This window comes from Palaemon carinicauda, unplaced genomic scaffold (genome assembly GCF_036898095.1).
Source record: "Palaemon carinicauda isolate YSFRI2023 unplaced genomic scaffold, ASM3689809v2 scaffold375, whole genome shotgun sequence".
Taxonomy (NCBI): domain Eukaryota; kingdom Metazoa; phylum Arthropoda; class Malacostraca; order Decapoda; family Palaemonidae; genus Palaemon; species Palaemon carinicauda.
The window spans coordinates 21270-42090 of NW_027171430.1; the positions used below are offsets into that span (position 1 = coordinate 21270).

Sequence of the window (20821 nt, forward strand, 5' to 3'; positions counted from 1 at the left end):
TAAGGGCAGAGTCTGACTGCCAGCTTCTTCAGACAGCAGTGGGAGCCAGACTCAAGAACTTCTGGCAGACCTGGGAAAAGAGAGGCGCAGATGCACAATCTGTGAAGTTGCTCAGAGAGGGGTACAAGATCCCTTTTGTACGGAAACCCCCTCTAGCAACGTCTCCCATCGATCTCTCTCCCAGGTACAGAGAGGAAGACAAGAGACGAGCCTTGAAACGGGAAGTGTCTCTTTTACTAGAGAAGGGAGCGGTGGTCAAAGTCTCGGACCTTCAAACTCCGGGATTCTACAACCGACTCTTCTTGGTTTCAAAGAAGACAGGAGGGTGGAGGCCGGTGCTAGACGTCAGTGCTCTGAATGTCTTTGTCACAAAGCAGACGTTCTCCATGGAGACCACAAAGTCAGTCTTAGCAGCGGTCAGAAGGGAAGACTGGATGGTCTCTTTAGACCTAAGGGACGCCTACTTCCACGTCCCCATCCACCCGGACTCCCAACCTTTTCTGAGATTCGTTTTCGAAAAGGTTGTCTACCAGTTTCAAGCCCTGTGCTTTGGCCTAAGCACAGCTCCTCTTGTGTTTACGAGGCTGATGAGGAATGTAGCCAAATTCCTTCATTTAGCGGACATCCGAGCCTCCCTCTATTTGGACGACTGGCTTCTCAGAGCTTCTTCCAGTCGTCGCTGTCTGAAGGATCTAAAGTGGACTCTAGATCTGACCAAGGAATTGGGTCTCCTTGTCAATATGGAAAAGTCACAACTGGTCCCATCCCAAACTATTGTGTATTTAGGGATGGAGATTCACAGTCTAGCTTTTCGGGCTTTTCCGTCGGCCCCCAGAATAAGCCAAGCCCAGTTATGCATCCAGAATATGCTGAAGAAGGAACAATGTTCAGTCAGGAAGTGGATGAGTCTGATAGGGACGCTATCATCCCTGGAACAATTTGTGTCATTAGGAAGACTATACCTCCGTCCTCTTCAATACCATCTAGCATTTCACTGGAAAAAGGACAAGACGCTAGAAGCGGTCTCGATCCCCATTTCCGAGAAGATGAAGTCTTGCCTGACTTGGTGGAAGGACAGTATCAACCTAAGAGAGGGTCTTCCCCTGGCTGTTCAGACTCCCAACCACGTTCTCTTCTCGGACGCATCGGACGTAGGCTGGGGCGCGACATTAGACGGTCGGGAATGTTCGGGACTATGGAACTCGAGTCAAAGGATAATGCATATCAACTGCAAGGAGCTACTGGCAGTACATCTGGCCTTGAAAAGCTTCAGGTCTCTCCTTCGAGGCAAAGTGGTGGAAGTGAACTCGGACAACACCACTGCCTTGGCGTACATCTCCAAGCAAGGAGGGACCCACTCACAGACGTTGTACGAGATCGCAAGGGACCTGCTCATCTGGTCAAAAGGTCAAAACATATCACTAGTAATGAGGTTCATCCAAGGCAACTTGAATGTCATGGCAGATTGTCTCAGTCGGAAGGGGCAAGTAATTCCAACGGAATGGACCCTCCACAAGGATGTATGCAAGAGACTTTGGGCCACTTGGGGCCAACCAACCATAGATCTCTTTGCAACCTCGATGACCAAGAGGCTCCCAATATATTGCTCACCAATCCCGGACCCAGCAGCAATACATATAGATGCCTTTCTCCTAGATTGGTCGCATCTAGATCTATACGCATTCCCACCGTTCAAGATTGTCAACAAGGTACTGCAGAAGTTCGCCTCTCACGAAGGGACAAGGTTGACGCTAGTTGCTCCCCTCTGGCCCGCGAGAGAATGGTTCACCGAGGTACTTCGATGGCTAGTAGACGTTCCCAGAAGTCTTCCTCTAAGGGTGGACCTTCTACGTCAGCCACACGTAAAGAAGGTACACCAAAGCCTCCACGCTCTTCGTCTGACTGCCTTCAGACTATCGAAAGACTCTCGAGAGCTAGAGGCTTTTCGAAGGAGGCAGCCAGTGCGATTGCTAGAGCAAGGAGAACATCCACCCTTAGAGTCTACCAATCGAAGTGGGAAGTCTTCCGAAACTGGTGCAAGTCAGTCTCTGTATCCTCGACCAGTACCTCTGTAGCTCAAATAGCTGACTTTCTCTTATACCTAAGAAAAGAACGATCACTTTCAGCTCCCACTATCAAGGGCTACAGAAGCATGTTGGCATCGGTCTTCCGGCATAGAGGCTTAGATCTTTCCAACAATAAAGATCTACAGGACCTCCTTAAGTCTTTTGAGACCACGAAGGAGCGTCGTTTGGTTACACCTGGTTGGAATTTAGACGTGGTACTAAGATTCCTCATGTCAGACAGGTTTGAGCCGCTACAATCAGCCTCCCTGAAAGATCTCACCTTAAAGACACTTTTCCTGGTATGCTTAGCCACAGCTAAAAGAGTCAGTGAGATTCATGCCTTCAGCAAGAACATCGGATTTTCGTCAGAAAAAGCTACATGTTCACTACAACTTGGTTTTCTAGCCAAAAATGAGCTGCCTTCTCGATCTTGGCCGAAATCGTTCGATATTCCCAGCTTATCGAATATGGTAGGCAATGAACTAGAAAGAGTCTTATGCCCTGTGAGAGCTCTTAAGTTCTATTTAAAACGAACTAAACCTTTACGAGGCCTATCTGAAGCTTTATGGTGTTCAGTTAAGAAACCATCTTTGCCTATGTCAAAGAATGCTTTATCCTATTCTATCAGACTGTTAATACGAGAAGCTCATTCCCATCTGAGTGAGGAAGACCAAGCATTGCTGAAGGTAAGGACACACGAAGTTAGAGCTGTCGCAACTTCCGTGGCCTTTAAGCAAAATAGATCTCTGCGAAGTATAATGGACGCAACCTATTGGAGAAGCAAGTCAGTGTTTGCGTCTTTTTATCTAAAGGATGTCCAGTCTCTTTATGAGGACTGCTACACACTGGGACCATTCGTAGCAGCGAGTGCAGTAGTGGGTGAGGGCTCAACCACTACAATTCCCTAATTCCATACCCTTTTAATCTTTCTCTTGAAATGTTTTTATTGTTGTTTTTTGGGTTGTCCGGAAGGCTAAGAAGCCTTTCGCATCCTGGTTGATTTGGCGGGTGGTCAAAGTCATTTCTTGAGAGCGCCTAGATTAGGGGTTTTGATGAGGTCCTGTTGTATGGGTTGCAACCCTTGATACTTCAGATCCTAGGGGTCGATCAGCATCCTAAGAGGATCGCGAGGCTCCGTAAGGAAGACGTATTTAAAAGGCAGAGTAATTGTTCAAGTCGACTTCCTTACCAGGTACCTATTTATTTTGTTTTTGTTATTTTGATAACTTCTAAAATGAAATAAAAACTCTTAGCTCATAAAAGTGTAAACATATATTGCTGGTCTCTACCCACCCCCCTGGGTGTGAATCAGCTATATAATCATCGGCTAAGTTAAATATTGAAAAATGTTATTTTGATTATAAAATAAATTTTTGAATATACTTACCCGGTGATTATAAATTAAATGACCCTCCCTTCCTCCCCAATAGAGACGCAGTGGGACGAGGAGAAAATTGAGTCTTTGTTTACATTGAGAACTGGGTATCTGGTCGACAGATGGCGCTGTTGGGCACACCCGCAACCTGTGTAGCGATCGCTGGCGAGTTTTTAACGTAGAGTTGTCTGTCGAGCAACAGAGTTGCAGCTATATAATCACCGGGTAAGTATATTCAAAAATTTATTTTATAATCAAAATAACATTTGTTCCGTAACCGAAATACAAACCACGCTATTTACAAAGGGTTATTACTTTTAGCGTAGCTGAAATGGCGAGCCATTAGAATTTAACGAGGGTGTATTACCCCCGCGCTAGTTAGCGGGGGGGTAGGGGAGTGGTAGCTAGCTACCCCTCCTCCCCCTCACACACAGGTGAATACTCACTTTCACTTTTGGCTCGGACTGTGACAGACGTCTCTGTCTTGGTCCTCGCTTGGCAGCCATTGTCTGTTTTGTCTTTACTTAATCGCTTACTTTTCTTTTACTCAATATATATGTAAACATGTTTTCATGTTTGTATATATATTTGAGTATAGAAATAAGTAAGTTTCCTTTTCAGATGTGTGTGTGTAGTGTACGATATCTACGTGGAGGCCTCGGCAGTTAGGCCACCACGGCCTAATTTTATGGGTTGCGATCGAGTTTGACTTCGGTCTTTCTCTCTCTCTCTCTCTTGAGGTCGTTCACCCTTTTACTATGTTTTACTACGCCCTTGTAGCTTCCTTCCCGTGTGGGTGGGGTTGCTACGCCGTACATTTTGTCTCAATTAGTTTATGAATCTAATTGTAGTTGTTAATTTTTCAGCTTGTAGAACGATTCCTTTCGGGGTTTTCGTTTTTTTCTTTAGTGTTCATTCATTTTTAAATTACATAATTACATAGTTACATAATTATAATTGTTATAATTCTGTTTTGGTTACAGCTCTCCTTCCGCGAGTGTAAGTGGTTGTGAGGGCACGTGCCTGTTGTGTAATTCTTGTTCCTTTTCCTCGGGATTCCTCTTCGGAGCCTTCCCGGGGGAATGAATGTGTACTAATATTATTTGTTTTATTTTTTTACAGTTACCGATCTAGTTCGCTTCTGTAATATAGCAACGGTGTGAGCTGTCTGGTTGAGTCCTGGGGATTCGGCTGTTGCTGCCTCCCCCCTTGTATTGTCGTCAGGGGCGTGTCTCCTTCTACTGGTAGTACTCCCGTGTCGACGGACAGCTCTCCAGTTCATTTTAGAACAGTCAGGAGGCTTGCCTCCTTGGGCGGATAACTTTCCTTCCGAGGGAAGTTTTTTCCTGTCCAGGCTTGAGCTTTTCCTCTTTTGGGGGGTTCTTCTCTTGCCTTTTTTTCGTGCGACTATGCTCTTGGTGCTGAGCGGTCGCACCTGCAGTTTCGCTCAAGGGGCTGGGCAACTGCAGGAGCTCCTCTTCGGAGGATTGCCCCTTTTAGGTCACTGGCTGACCAGTCTCTTCCACGAAGTGTTTCTCTTTCGTTCGCGAGAGAGTACACTCATAGAGACTCCTCTTCGGAGGTTTCTTCTGTTGCTGTTGCTGTTGGCCTCCCTCGCCGTAAGGCCCTCCGTCCGCCTCGTCGTAAGGGCCTCTCATCTCCCTATAAGGGTGCTTGAGGCGCCTTTTTTGAATCTCCGTTTGCAGCCTACAACTTCTTTTTCTCGATCTTCCGTCTTGGTGCAGATGGACAGCAGTCTAATCTCGTCTTCCGACGGGCAACGGTCTTCCCGACGGACAACGGTCTTCCCGACGGACAGCGGTATTCCCGACGGACAGCGGTATTCCGACGGACATCAGTCTCCCGGCGGACAACGATCCCTTCGGGGCAAAGGGTTGCCCCCACGGGGGTTCTTCCCTTGCGTGTCAGGGTTTCCCTGCGCGCCCTTCTGTTCGTCAGCGCTCTCCTGTTCGTCAGCGCTTTCAAGATGATCTTCCCTGCGGTTCCTGTTACGTGCCCTGTGCGCCCACGTTCGCCCTCGCGATCTAGAACTTCGGTTCAGGTCGGGGTCAAGGACTCTTCTTCTTTGCGCAGGCTTCCACGCGTAGCCTTCTGCTCGTCAGCGATCATCAGCTCGTCAGCGATCATCAGCTCGTCAGCGATCATCTGCTCGCCAGCGATCGTCAGCTCGTCAGCGATCTCCGGATCGCCCACGTGTGTTACAGCTGGCACGCCAACGTTCTCCAACAGGAACATGGTTCGCCAGCTACTAGCTCAACTGCGGATGCTGATCGCCATCGCGCGACCCTCAACTGCAGATGCTGATCGCCATCGCGCGACCCTCAACTGCGGATGCTGATCGCCATCGCGCGACCCTCAACTGCGGATGCTGATCGCCATCGCGCGACCCTCAACTGCGGATGCTGATCGCCATCGCGCGACCCTCAACTGCGGATGCTGATCGCCATCGCGCGACCCTCAACTGCGGATGCTGATCGCCATCGCGCGACCCTCAACTGCGGATGCTGACCGCCATCGCGCGACCCTCATTTACCTACGCATGCTGCTCGCCATCGCACAACCCTGAACGATTGCCCGCTTACGCATGCTGCTCCTCATCGCACCACCCTGAACGATCGCCCTCCTGCAGATGCTGATCACCATCGCACCCTTTCACGCGATCATTCACCTGCGCATGCTGCTCGCCATCGCACAACCCTGAACGATTGCCCGCTTACGCATGCTGCTCCTCATCGCACAACCCTGAACGTTCGCCCTCTTGCGGATGCTGATCACCATCGCACCCTTTCACGCGATCATTCACCTGCGCATGCTGCTCGCCATCGCACAACCCTGAACGATTGCCCGCTTACGCATGCTGCTCCTCATCGCACCACCCTGAACGATCGCCCTCCTGCAGATGCTGATCACCATCGCACCCTTTTACGCGATCATTCACCTGCGCATGCTGCTCGCCATCGCACAACCCTGCACGATTGCCCGCTTACGCATGCTGCTGCTCATCGCACAACCCTGAACGCTCGCCCTCTTGCGGATGCTGATCACCATCGCACCCTATCACGCGATCATTCACCTACACATGCTGCTCGCCATCGCTTACCGCCAGCGATCTTCTTCACCTACGCGGCAGCACGATCCCTCGCCGTCACGCCCATTCGCCTGCGCGCCCGCGCGATCGCTCGCCTGCGCGCCCGCGCGATCGCTCGCCTGCGCGCCCGCGCGATCGCTCGCCTGCGCGCCCGCGCGATCGCTCGCCTGCGCGCCCTCGCGACCGCTCGCCTGCGCGCCCGCGCGACCGCTCGCCTGTGCGCCCGCGCGACCATTCGCCTTTGCGCGACCGTTCGCCCTCGCGCGACCATAGTTCGCGGCGAATTCCACAGCCGGTGGTAGCAGCAGGGACGCGTGCTCCTAGGCGGCACTCGGGATCACCTCCATCCAAGCACAGGTTGGTAGTGCAGGACGAAGACAGGTCAGTACAGCATTCTTCCCACCTTCTTTTCAGGCAGGAACCGTCGTGTCCTCTCCAAAGGATCGCCCGATCCCTTTCACCTTAGCGAGGATTTCGGACTCTGTGTCCTTTGGAGCAGCAGACATGGTTTGATCCGCTGGCACGGGCGTTAATGAGGGTTATGAAACCAGCACTCACCGGCCAGGGTAACAAACCAGCGGCTGTCTCTCCTACGCTGAAGAGAAAGAGAGGAGTGGACTTCGTGGTGACTTCCCCCAGGGCGAAGTTGGTTCCCAAGAGGTCGGTCTCGAGGGTCCCCTCTCCTGCACGAGTACTCTCTCCTTCTCCCGCCCTGGAAGGATTTTTGGCGGGGGGGGCTTTCCGTTGAAGATTTCTCCATCGGACAAGGGGTGACTGCTTACCTCTTCCTCTGGGAGCTTACCAGGTTCTTTCCCTCCTCGGTTACGGCCCGAGGTTTGGTTCAAGGAAGCTACAGGAAGATCAAGGGTACTTTCCTCCTCTCGAGCTCAGGCACCTTGGCCTTTCGTCGTTAAGTATCTTCTTGCGGACAAGCTCGATGTTGTACCATCTGGACGCACTGACTGAAGGCTTCCTTCGGGTGTCTCATCTGTGGAGGTCAACGACCTCAGACAACCTTCCATCCTTGAGAAGAGTTTTGTCTTTGCCCAAGGACAGAGACTTTAACATCTGCTGTGCGGAGTAAATCGACTTCCGGTTTCACTCCTCCAAGGCGCTTTCTTCCAGACTCTGCAGGGCTCCAGCTCCCTTTTCTTTCAACCACGTCGGCCTAAGTTATCGGCTACGACAACTGGGACAAGGTGTCCAATTGCAGTTTCCTCCTGTCAGGAACAGATGGCACGGGAGACTCCCCCGGGGGGGGCATAGTCCTAAAAGGAGTTCACGAACTCTAGGATTGCAGGTTTTTTCGCTGGGAGGATGCTTAAGGTTACTCATCCAAATGACAGCTTCCCGATGCCCATTCCCGCACAATCTCTGTGAGTAGCCAAGGATATCGCGCCTGCCGTCTCTGTCAGCGAATTCAGTGTCTCTGAACCTCTATGCCATAGCATCAGCAGAGTTGCCCGGTTGGGCAGAATGATCCATACCTTAGGCGAAGGTCTTCCTTAGGATCATCGACGGCTTCACCCCCGGCCCCCTCAGTCGATCCTTTCTTGTAAGGAAGGATCTGAGAGGGGATGTCCATAGTCGACCTCTCAGCCCTGATCAAGTTTGTCGAACAAACTTCGGCCAGCGTAGACCAGCAGAATCGATCAGACTGGTAACGAGGCGACAGGACTCCTTTAACCCTGGATCGGAAGGACGGGTACTTTCAGTTTCCATTCCATCCATCTTCCAGGGTGCTCGTCGAATTCAGCCTAAACTGCAAGTATTCCTGCTTATGATGCAGTGTGGCTATCCCGCCGTGGCATAGCAGGTTTGTTTCCCCAGAGAACTCTCCCTGCCTTCCTCTTGGCCGCTCAGGTGCAGACTTCCGCCTCCTCTGCTGTTTGGAGGGCTGGTCAACTCCGGTAGGCTCGGGTTTCGACCTTCTTCAGCGCCGGGAAAAGCTTCCGAATGCTGACCATGAGTGTGGGCTCATGGTATTTTGCTTGGAGCCTTCTCTTCCTCTGCCTCAACATCTGGAGTATCTGGCCATGATATTGAGTCAACCGCCTTACCACGTTGGAAACCCCGCTTCTCGTCCGTCCAGCGAGGTTAAGCAACGTCGGTACTTGGATGGGTGACCACCTGGGGACGCCAGATTCTGTTACCACATCCTCCGAGCCTTCCTTTCGGTTGACTGTGGCAAGACTGAGGAGAGTCGCAGTACCTGTTCTCAGTCAAGCAGAGTTTTCAGCCCTACCTTGGAACGTTTCCTAGTTCTTCTTTCCTCATTGACCCGTTTATAGTCCGAACGGTCGCCTCAGGATAAGTTCCATGTGGGGCGATCCAAGTTCCGGTGGCTTCAGGCAATGTTTAACCGGACTCCCTGGCCCTATGGGACCAGCGGAACTATTAAACCTGCAATGGGTGTTGACCTATGGAGCCTCTTGATGGTAGTGGATATTCTCGTCCTTTCCCCACATTCTTGATGCGGTTCTCGGACTCGTCAAAGGAAAGGGGGGGGGGCATGTTCCGGTCCAGGCCTATGGTCAAGACCTGAAGGATACCTCTCCATCATTCAGGCAGGCTTAAGGGCCTTAGTCTGGCCCCTCTTCAGATCCTACCGCTCCTGCCAAGTCGCCCCGTTGCGTGTCGACTTCATGCTAACCAGCAGGGGACGCATTTTCACACCTTCACATCTTGCAGTAGAGATACCGGGATGATTGAGATTCTCTCAATTCCACCATCGGCTCTCTCATTCCAGGCAGGGGAATGTTTCTCTCAGACTATTCGAGCAGAGCCTCATAGAGAGAGTGTACCTAGGGGTCTTTGACCTTGGGTAACCAGCAAGTGCTGGTCTGGGGGACCTGATCGCGACAGCTTGGAACCTCAAGCTTCCGCTAGTTTTCCCCCCAGTCTCAGACCCCGAGACTCTGGCAAGATGCATTCCGGTGATGGTGGGACAACTTCGACGCCTGCGTCTTCCCTCCTTTTTGTCTGCGGACAATGGGTCTCAACAAAACCAGGTTGTCTGTCAACCTTTCAATGGGAGAGCTCCACTGGGACTATGCGCAGAACGGTTTCTGGACCCTCTGCTTCCCCTGACGGAACTCCCGGGAGAGCTTCTCCCACGGCGCAGACTACTCAAGCAACCACACTGCGACATCTCTCCCGAACCGGGGCGTCGCTTCGGCTTCATGCCTGGAGACACTACGCTTCCTCCTCTAGAAGAGACAACCCGCTACAGTCGCGGTACGGAGGTCGCGTCATCTGCGATAGTCATCCACAGGGGTCTCCCAGGCAAAGTGAAGAGTCTAAGGTGGTTGGTGCCGTGGGAGATATACCTCTTCCCGTGAGGCCTCTTCTCCAGCAATAACGGTCTTATTGCCTTTCGGCGGGAGGAAACTCCTTTCCGCTCTTGGCAATGAAGCCTGTCGCTCAGCCTTTCCCTGACCTTCAGGCTTAAAGGAATAACTTTTTCCTGCCCGCTGGATCTATCCTCGCTCATGCGAAGCTACGATCGTCCCTGCCCTAGTCGGAGGAAGACCTCCAACTTGGAGCATGGCTCGGACTTTTAGTCCTTTAAGAGATCTTCTCAAGACCCTTTTACGACAGGCCTCGGATTGTATTCCGCCTTGGGTCTTCTGCTCACTCTGGCCACGGCCAGTGTGTAAGCAATCTTCTTGGTCTCTTACTACTCCCCCCCTTTCTAAGGAAGAGGGGAAGGCAACATTCAGGCTTGCTCCTGAGTTGTTGGCTAGACTCAGAATCTGAGGGTCCCGACCCTTCGGTCCGATTCATTCAAGATTTTGAGTCTCCATTCTGTGTCTGATGTCCCAAGACCTTCTCTTTCTTGCCAGTACAGGAATCGAGAGGTTAGCGCTGGGAACAGCTGCAGTTTGGCCTCAGTTGCAGCCGATTTGGGAACACAAGGAGGACATGGGGGGAGAGTCACCAGTATACCTCTTCAGCCCGGACTCAAGGACATTCATCTCGACCTGTCTTCAGACCCTCCCCCGTCACGTCGCCCTACAGCACGATGTTGGATACATCGCAACGTCCCTCGCCTTCGAGTAATACTACTCTGTGACGCAGGTGCTACAAGCTGGAGTCTGGAAGCGTCTAATGACCTTCGCAGCCCGCTTCCTGCAGGGCGTGACCCACAGGAGTCTCGATACGTTTTCTATCGCTCTGTGGTGGCTACACAACAGCTGGTCTAACCTCAGGCTCCTTTTTGGACAGGTAGCAGAAGGTTGAGGGCATTGTTATCAGGTTTTAGTCTGCATGAACGAAAGAAGTATGTCTGGCCCTTACTTCTTTCTTCATCATCCCCTCTACGGGGAAGCAGCATCCTGGTCTCTGCATAGCTGACCTCGAACCTCTGCAGGTAAACCATGCTTCCTTGTGTTCCGAGTATTGAGTCAATACTGTCGCGTCCCCCATACCCTGACGAGGTGGTATTGGGAACGTCCTAACCCAGAGTTCCTTCTGGAACTCCAGGTCAACTGCCTAAGACGGGTCACACTTCTTCCTTCACACACAAGCTTACGTAGGCCACATGGTTCCTTGCGGTGCAAGGAACTTGTGAGGTGCAGGGACTCCTTTTCTCGAGTGCGACTCACTCGGATTCTGAGTCCCCGGGTAAAGCCAAAGCCAGTATGGCTGGGGACTTTCCACCCTTCCTAAGGGATAAGTCACCCTTTGTAAATAGCGTGGTTTGTATTTCGGTTACGGAACAAATGACAAATTCGAAGATAATTTGTATTTTTCCTAACCATACAAACCTTAGCTATTTACACATATTTGCCACCCAGCCCTGTCCCCCAAGACAAGTCCTACCTCTAAGTGAAAGTGAGTATTCACCTGTGTGTGAGGGGGAGGAGGGGTAGCTAGCTACCACTCCCCTACCCCCCCGCTAACTAGCGCGGGGGTAATACACCCTCGTTAAATTCTAATGGCTCGCCATTTCAGCTACGCTAAAAGTAATAACCCTTTGTAAATAGCTAAGGTTTGTATGGTTAGGAAAAATACAAATTATCTTCGAATTTGTCATATTTACAACTCCTAGAATATTTTGGTAATTATAAGCCAGAATAAGAAAAATTCCCTTGAATTAGTGTATATTGTAAGATTTCTTCTGAATGCTAAAAAAATTAATAGGATGTTCTTTATTGAAAATGTATTGGAGGTAAACATCTTTATACTGTAGTTGAATAAATAGATATAAGACTGAATTACACACCTTGTTTATAATAATCCTTTGATGAACAGGTACAAAGAGTATTATGTTGAAAGAAAGTTATTATTTAGATTCCATGAAAATTAAGATTTTTTTCAGCATGTGTAAGAGTAATACTGCCATCATGCTAAGGATCTAAATATTATTTTACTCATTACAGTTTCATTTTTGGGCTCAGGCCATGTCGTCGTGATGGAAGTTCCTTCAAAGGTAGCTTCCTAGGTATATTTGACTGAAGGAACTTCCATCAGGACGACATGGCTACCTCACCCAAAAATAGATTTTTCGCTACGCTCAAAATTAGTTTTCAGTGCTATAAGCTTACAGAAGTCCCTCTCTACAGGCTTCCTGTGTTCAGCATGGTCTACCGTGTACCCTTCTTCTGAGACCTGAGCATCTTTTCCCAATTAATTAAACTTACCCGGTTCATTGTTTCATCGCGAACTCTCGGCTACTCAACATGTCAAGTGAAGATTTAACTAGCGTGTTGCTGGAAACCCCCTCAACGTCGTTTTTACCTCATAGGTGAGTGTTCCATTTAGTTATTACTTCCGCCAACGAAGTTGGAAGAAGGTTATGTTTTTCCCCTTGTTTGTGTGTTTGTTTTTGTCTGTGTGTTTGTTTATGAACAGCTTCCTAGCCACAATTTTAATCGTAAAGTAATGAAGCTTGCAGGGATTAACTCTTATGTAAAAGGCTGGAAATTATTAAATTTTGGAAGGTCAGGGTCACGGTCAAGGAAAATGTCCAAATCACGTAATCAGCCATAAATTTGGACACCGTTGTCACAGAGACTTCAAACTTGTTTCATATTTGAATGTGTGAAATTCCACGTCAATTAATACATATTAAGGTCAAAGGTCAAGGTCAAGGTCGATCAAGAGGTCAAGAAATAAGCTGCCGTGGCAGAGGTCTACGTACTGAGTGCCCCTCTAGTTGTTAGTTTCATTGTAAAAGTAATTAATGTTATCATCATTGCCCCCATTGCTGTTCAATACGAGGGTCTCTATAAAATTAGACCCCTCATGTCTAATCTGTACCTTCACTAACACGATTATCTACTCGTCGCGTATTCAAATAGAACTTTTATAATTTCCCCTATGTCATAATTTCTCGCTTTCCTTCAATCTCCCTTCAATATTTTTCTTAAAGCTTTATTATTTCAGTTAGTTTTATCCAATATTTAGTGTCCTTTAAGATATAAAAATGCAACTTTGGTTGACAAAATAAAGAATTAGAGGATAGTTTGGCAATTTATATTAATAACCATCCCGTATTTCAATAACAACTATGATCATTCTGAGCTACTATTCCCTTTTCTCTGTTGGTTAGACTATACATTAGGCAGTGAATACTTTTACTTATTCTGATAATCTTTTGTTCCGACATGAATAGAAACCCTTGTTCCTAACAAAGAAGAGAACAGTGCAAGCGGAACACAGCTGTAAAGCTTTTAACGAGGTGTTGACAACCGGTTGTTACCAGTGGGTGCGTGCTTGAAGATGCACAACCTGGATTTGTTGTGGAGTGGTAGGCCGCTGTTGTGGCATGTTAAGGTAAAAAAATTGAGACGGATCCTCGCTAGCTTTTCCCTACATGCAGAGGACACTCCTGCATGTAGGCTGCTCTATAGGACGAGTGTTGGGAGTGGTAAGGTAGGAGGAGGAAATAATCTAAAAAGGATTCTTTGCCTTGGGGGTCTTCCTCTAAGTTTAAGAAATCGCGACTTCTCCCTCTCTCTCCCGGTATCGTCACCTCTGTCTCTTCTTGGGTAAGGAAGCTCTTTTCATCTCCCTTAGTGAGGCGGCAAAACCTTTCTGCCTTTGCATCTCTTGTGGCCATCCTTGGGACTTTTGGATATCCTGTTGATGAACAGGCTACTGGAGGTGTTGGTTTGTGGGGCTCAGCAGGAGAGGTGTTCCTGCTCCTGCCAGGGTTGGCTTCAGCACTTCGCCTTCGAGAGTCGAGAGGAGGGAGTTCCTCCTGCTCGGTCTCCCCCCCCAGACCTTCGTCCTTTGCAGCAGGTCCTCTCCCATTCAAGGATCTGTGAGGAGGCGAGCGCTAGCCCTGCCAATCCTCCGGGGACTTTCGGTAGACACCCTCGCAAGCGTAAGTGGTTGTCCTCACCAGGAAGTCAATCTCCCAAGGTAGCTCATAAGCACCAGCGCGATTCATCGCTTGCACGCCCTAGCTCTCCGGAGCTCTCAGATGATTGCTCTTGTGATTTTCCGGCGGACCAGTGTGTCACCCAGCTAGCCACTGTAGTTTTGCGAGACTCGCTGAGTCTCCAGTGCACACAGGATACTCTGCACGCGTTGCAAGTGTGATCACCATCACGTTCACCTGGCTGGGTTGAGAACACAGCGCATCATCTGTTTGCACATCTATCTCACCCAACTGTGCTTTGCGCGAGCTTGCAGTTTGTTAAGCATGCTCTACCTAGCCAGGTAGACATTCACACCCTTAGAGGTGTGCACCCATCTCTCCCCCATTTGAGTCGCACGTGTCCGCAATCAATAGGATATGTCTTGTTGATGGGGTAGCGTGAGCACTTGTAGCACAGGGCTCGCATCCCACTCGCGGTCTTTAGCGAGCCCCTGTTCATTGCAGGAGATCTTCAAAGCGACGTCTGCCACCTTGCCAGCTTTGAGAGATCCTGCAGTCTTGTCCAACTTACTTTATACTGTATCAGGTCCTGGGAGGTATCGGTGTCCTCCCAAGCCTCTGAGCTTCCCTCAGATCCGAGGTTACGTCGTACGCAGGGAGCAGAGACATTCCTGCTAGCAGGGCCGTCCCAATTAGCCTCCAGCCGCCAACTCCAGAGCACGCTCTTGAACACACTCCCTCAAAGCATGTGTCCAGGTTGCAACAGCACCTGGAGACACAAAAGTTCACTAAACTCAATCCTTTTTGGGAGGATTTAGGGGTTTACCCCATGAATCCCAGAGGTGTCATAAATCCAAGAGGCAAGTTACACCACCTAAGGATACGTTTCATCCAAAAACCCACAGGGGATCAAGGTTTCCAAGAGATCTCTTGTTCGTAAACTCGTATAGGCTTTCGTCTTTGGAGTACAGGTATGTCGAGAGAGTTCCTTCCACTGAAGCCTTACAACCGAAGCCCATCCCAGTTCAGGCCCACTGCTAAGTCTCTCGAGACCAAGGGCAGAAGGGGGATCCCAGCCTTCTCTCCTCTTTCACTAGTAAGGCTCATGATAGGAATGACACGAACATATTTCCGAAGAACTGAGCCTCTAAGCTTTAGGAAGACCCCAATCTTCAGAAGCAGGTTCAATGCGCAGGAGTCACTCTGACAACTCACAAGTCAGTAGACAAACCTCTTAGGCCTTGTCCCTTTGTGGCACATACCAATGTTGATGACTACCTATCTCGAGCTTTGCTGGGTTCAAGTTTTGAGACAGATGACATTTCCAATACTTATGCTTCAGTAGGCGATCTTTCAGCTCCAGTCAGCCCTAAGGCTTCAAACAAGCAGGGAGGTTAGTCTGAGTCGACCATTTTGCAAGTCCTGGTGTGCATGAGATGGGTCAACAGTCTTGGCAAGGCTTAGGAGGGGGAGGGATGCGGCCATAGATGTTCTGTGCTGTGCTCCGAGAGCCAGTAAGCCACGATTAAGCTTCCATGGTCTAAGTTGGTTACTGGGTATATTGCAAAGGTTGACTTGTAGATATCTGCGAGGAAAGACTCTTAGCATTGGAAGGTTTATGAACCTTCTTCCTCCACCTATCGTGAGGCTAAGGAAGTACTATACTGTACTGTAATGTCCTAAACAACTTTCTGTTTCCTCTACCCGTAGATAGACTTGGCAGTGACGGCTCTGGCACAAAACCTGAGCTCAGAGAAGCTGGCAGCTCAATCAGTGGTGTTTAACCCCACTGATGCCACGAACATGGAGAGAATGGTAAAGGCTACTTCTTAGGCCTCCTCCTGGAGGGTGGGGTATTTAGCTACCACTGAAGGCTTATTGGACCCTGAAAAACTGAAAATCTTCAAGAACATCATCCTTACTGGTGCAAAGGTGATGGAGTTCTTGACACATTGTGTGGCGAACCAGTGGGTCAACTGGGCCCTGAAGAGAAGAGACTCTGCCATCTCCAAGTTCCAAAAGACTTTTTGGTTTGGGGGGGGGACAGAGCAGAAGAAAGACCTGACCTGGTGGATTCTCGACTCAACATTCTTAGAGGTGTAAACTTTTCTCCTCCCCCAGATTTTATGCCTTTCACTGATGTGCCAAAAGAAGAGTGGGGGCTCACCTGCTACAGCATATGGCCTCCAGACTATGGTCCATCTCATTTCAGCTTTGTCATAAACCTCCTTAGAGTTGAGAGCAACAGTTTGTGCTCTTCAACACTTTCAACAGCTCCTTTCAGGCCACTCAGTAGTGTTGATGAGCGTCAACATGACCGTACTGGCGTACTTGAATAAACAAGGAGGTTCTATTTCACAGCAACTCTGCAAGTTAGCCGTAGAAATCCTGCAATAGAGGACAGTGCAATCTCCCTCAATCTCTGATTGCCTTGGGGCAAGTTGTCTAGTGGTTAAATCCCAGGTAACGGTTCAATGGAGTATTGTGTTATTTGTCTCTTATTTCAAGGTTGATTTTTAAACCTATTTCTAATTGAGTATCACCACCCACCTTTTCAATAATGGAATTCGCTCAGTAAATGTTGGGTAAAACTACTCCAATAGAAATACTGAGCTCATAATTTTTTAAATCTAATTTATAATTTATTATTTCAATATTGCACTTGACCAACATTCATTTAATTCCACCTTCCTCTGCACATATAGTGGGGACAAAGCATTTGCGAGGATTTTCAAAACGGCAGCTATGAATAGAGCTGCATAGTGGTAGTAGTAATACCGGGTAGTTATCAGGATATGAGATGGGTTGTCATACAAATCCTCTGTCCTTTCAAAACTTGAAGCACATTGGATGTTAGGTAATTATTGAAATGATAAATTTCATTTAAAAGCTCAGTTTTTCAAGTGGGCAAAATCTTTTCTTTATACAGTAATTTAATTTCATTGGCATTCTATGTTTATGTCTGCATACCATTACAGATTGTACAAGACTATTGTACGTGCATTATTTTACCATCTTACTTTTGTATGCAATTTCATTTTACAGTATTTGATTCCCAAATTTTATTGAGCCTGCCTACTGTTTGATTTACTTTTTTAAGTCTCTCATTAAATTCCAACTCTAGAGAGCTTTAATTCAATATCAGTTACTGAAAGTCTGAAAGAATCAACTACTGCACATCAATCCTGTCTCCATTTGGTGTTAGGCTATATCTGTTTTTCCTTTATAGACCCATCTTTATATATGAAATGTATTCTATTAAGCCAACTATTTAAAACTTCTTGTTTTTGGCTGATTAACCCTTTTACCCCCAGGCTATTTGGAAATTTCCAACCCTTAACCCCCAAAGGGTTATTTTTTTCCCAGCACATTTTGCAGTATATATTTTTTAAATTGCTATAACAGCCTTAATTTTTGTCATAGAGAGGTCAGGTTGGTCGCATTCTCTTGGAAAATGCCTGAATTTTCTCAAAAAATTATCAAAAATATGAAAAAAAAAAAATTTATAGCATTTTTTTGCAAGGACGTACCCGTATGTCCATGGGGGTAAAGGGATGGCTTTTGTGAAACGTACCAGTACGTCCTTTTGGGGTAAAAGGGTTAAGCAAACTATTTAAAACTTGTTCTTTTTGGCTGATTAAGACTGTGTTCCCTGCACTCTAGTATGTTGATTTCCTATCATTAATTATATTTAACTGGCCCTTCCAACTCTCATCAGTTTTTTTTATACAAAATCCATGCGAATGAAAAACTACATATCGTCACCCTCATAAACTAACTGCCTAAGTCATTTTCTCCACTTGTTGGGAAATAAAAAAAACCTCCTCATTTCCTAATTCTTTATACCATTGTGTTTAGCTTCAATTAACAAATTCTTCTGTTAAGAATTTGTGAATTGAAGCTCAAGACAATGATATAAAAAATTAAGAAATGAGAAGGTTTTTTTTTTTGATTTCCCAACAAGTGGAGAAAATAACTTAGGCAGTTAGTTTATGAGGGTGACGATATATGATATAACATGCCCTGCATTTCACAAGATGCAGTCGGCATTAGTTTTGCCTTGATTTTGTAAGGTTTGCAGTTTTTCTTATTGATAATGGCTTATCAAAGAATTAAATTGTTCTGTGACTAACAAATTTAACGCTATTTAACCCTTTTACCCCTAGGCTATTTGGAACTTTCCAACTCTTAACCGCAGGGGTAATTTTTTTTTTCAAGCACATTTTGCAGTATATTTTATTTTTAAATTGCTTTAACAGCCTTAATTTTTGTGATAGAGAGGTCAGGTTGGTCTCATTCTCTTGGAAAATGCCTGAAGTTTCTCAAAAAATTATAAAAAATATGCAAAAAAATGTAAATAACAGTTTTTTGCAAGGACGTACCAGTACGTCCATGGGGGTAAAGGGATGAGTTTTGTGAAATGTACCAGTACGTCCTTTTGGGGGTAAAAGGGTTAATAGGGATTATCCTTTCGGCGAAGCTGAAAACACAATATCTATTAGATAGCTGAAGGATTGTACGTTAGGAAAAATGCAAATTACTTCCAAATTTGTCATGTTTGTTTGATATTGAATTTTTACTCTATGCTGCGTTGCCAGAAATAATCCCAGACCAAGGAACTGCCATCCTGCTTCGGGGTGTGCGAGGGCTCTGCTAACGGAAAAGAATCGTACCTTTTGTATTAGCATTCTCATCTTGCTGCTGACAACTTTCTCCTTGATTCTTCTTGCAGGTAAGTAAAATGTACTCTAGAAGATTTGGGTCGATGGATTTTGAAAGAAATATAAGTAAACTTAAGATTACTCGTTACTTAATGACTTCCTGAAAGATGTAACTATCATTATCTGCCATGCTTATTGAATTAAATGTTACTTTTGCAAGATTATAATTATTTTTATTTTGTTGCATTTACATTATATTTTGCTAGATATCACTATAGTCCATTTCTTTTAGCGATGCATATTTGCACCGACAAGCGGCGGTGCCCTTTTAGCTCGGAAAAGTTTCCTGATCGCTGATTGGTTAGAATTATCTTGTCCAACCAATCAGCGATCCGGAAACTTTTCCGAGCTAAAATGGCACCGCTGCGAGTCGGTGCAAATATGCATCGCTAAAAGAAATGGACTATAGTTACATTACTAGCTGTGAAGATACTAAATTACTTATCAATCATTATCTTTGATCATTGTCAATCCTTTTTTTTTTTTTTTTCTCTCAGACAGAATGTATGTTCTGCATGCATTATACCTAGAATGGTCTACTTGTTAATTTTGAAATTCCAGGTCAGTTAATTTATTCAAATGTTGCTCATTGCTTGGTTTGGATTACTAATTCCATGGATTGCCCATTGAACTAACTTGCGCAAACGCTGTCACGCCCTAAATCTTACATACTTTTTATCATTGAAGTTCATAGATTATTTACAATTTCTTTATTTACATAAAAGCTAGTTTTAATAGCCCTAAATCTTACATATTTTACATCATTGAAGTTCATAGGTTATTTACAATTTCTTTATTTACATAAAAGCTAGTTTTACATACATACATACATATACCAAGGCACCTCCCCCAATTTTGGGGGGTAGCCGACATCAACAAATGAAACAAACAAAAAAGGAGACCTCTACTCTCTACGTTCTTCCCAGCCTGACAAGGGACTCAACCGAGTTCAGCTGGTACTGCTAGGGTGCCACAGCCCACCCTCCCACATTATCCACCACAGTTTTAATAGTTTAAAATAAGGTCAGACAGAACGTCAGTTCAATAATAAACCATACACCAAGTAGATGTGTTACGGTACTCAAGAATGATCCTCAGTATCTTTTAAATGCAGTTCCCTATTGAAAAACGTTTTTAGCGATGATGAAACTCTTATTAGGAAATACAGTACTGCATCTTTTGCAGTCGTTATTTCACAAATAATTTTCATGATGATAGTAAAGAAGCATTTATGAATAGGTACTATTTTGTTGATAGTTTTACCAGCAATCTATATAAGCTACATACAAATCTATATTATTATATTATTATTATGATTAATATTACAAGGTATTATTATTATTATTATTATTATTATTATTATTATTATTATTATTATTATTAGCAGCAGCAACAGCTAAGCTACAACCCTAGTTGGAAAGGGAGAATGCTATAAACTCAGAGGTCTCCAACAAGAAAAATTATCCCAGTGAGGGAGGGAAATAAGGAAATAAATAAACTGTTTGAAAAGTTATGAATAAGGAATATACAATATCTTAAGATCAGTAAAATCACTAAAATAATTCTTTCATATATAAACTTTAAAAAGAGACTTATGTCAGCCCGATCAACATGAAAACATTCGCTGGAAGGAAGCTGGAAATTCTGAAGTTCCATCAATTCAACAGCATGATTAGGAAGATCATTACGTAATCTGGTGACAGCTGGAATAATAGTTCTAGAATACTGTGCAGTATTGAACTTCATGATGGAATTACAGTACTGCACTACATACAGGAGGGTACAAAGATCTGACTGTAGTGTGTGGTAAGAATCATGAAAAATCTTATGCCACATGCAAAAGGAACTAAGTGAATGATGGTGCTAGAGATTGATATACAAATTATGAATAAGAAGTTGAATAGACTGCAAGTTTTGGTCTAACAGATTAAGATGAGATTCAGAAGCTGAAAACCAGACAAGACAATCCTTGAAACAATGTAGAATGAATAAAAATAAAAAAAAAATTAAAAAATTAGAAATCCAATTTTTCGTGCAATTGAAGAAGAAACGGATTGAATGTGTTTCTCTAAAGTAAAATTGCTATCAGGAATCACACCCAAGATTTTAATGGAGTTGTATAGAGTTAAAGAAACATTATCAATGCAGAGATCTGCATGTTGAAGAACCACTGTCCTGAACTTACAATCATTCTTTGATTTTCATTAAGATTCAACTTCA

General features: G+C 46.0%; 1 protein-coding gene across 1 annotated transcript in view; it reads left to right on the forward strand.

The window, feature by feature from the left end:
• Nucleotides 1-12123: 12123 nt before the first annotated feature.
• Nucleotides 12124-20821, forward strand: part of LOC137636737 (putative N-acetylated-alpha-linked acidic dipeptidase) — a 73001-nt gene continuing 64303 nt past the window's right edge. Inside the window, exons 1-2 of the mRNA XM_068369123.1 lie at nt 12124-12299; nt 18479-18612. Of these exons, the coding sequence (XP_068225224.1) occupies nt 12235-12299; nt 18479-18612 (199 nt within the window). The 5' untranslated portion in view covers nt 12124-12234. The remainder of the gene's footprint in view (nt 12300-18478; nt 18613-20821) is intronic.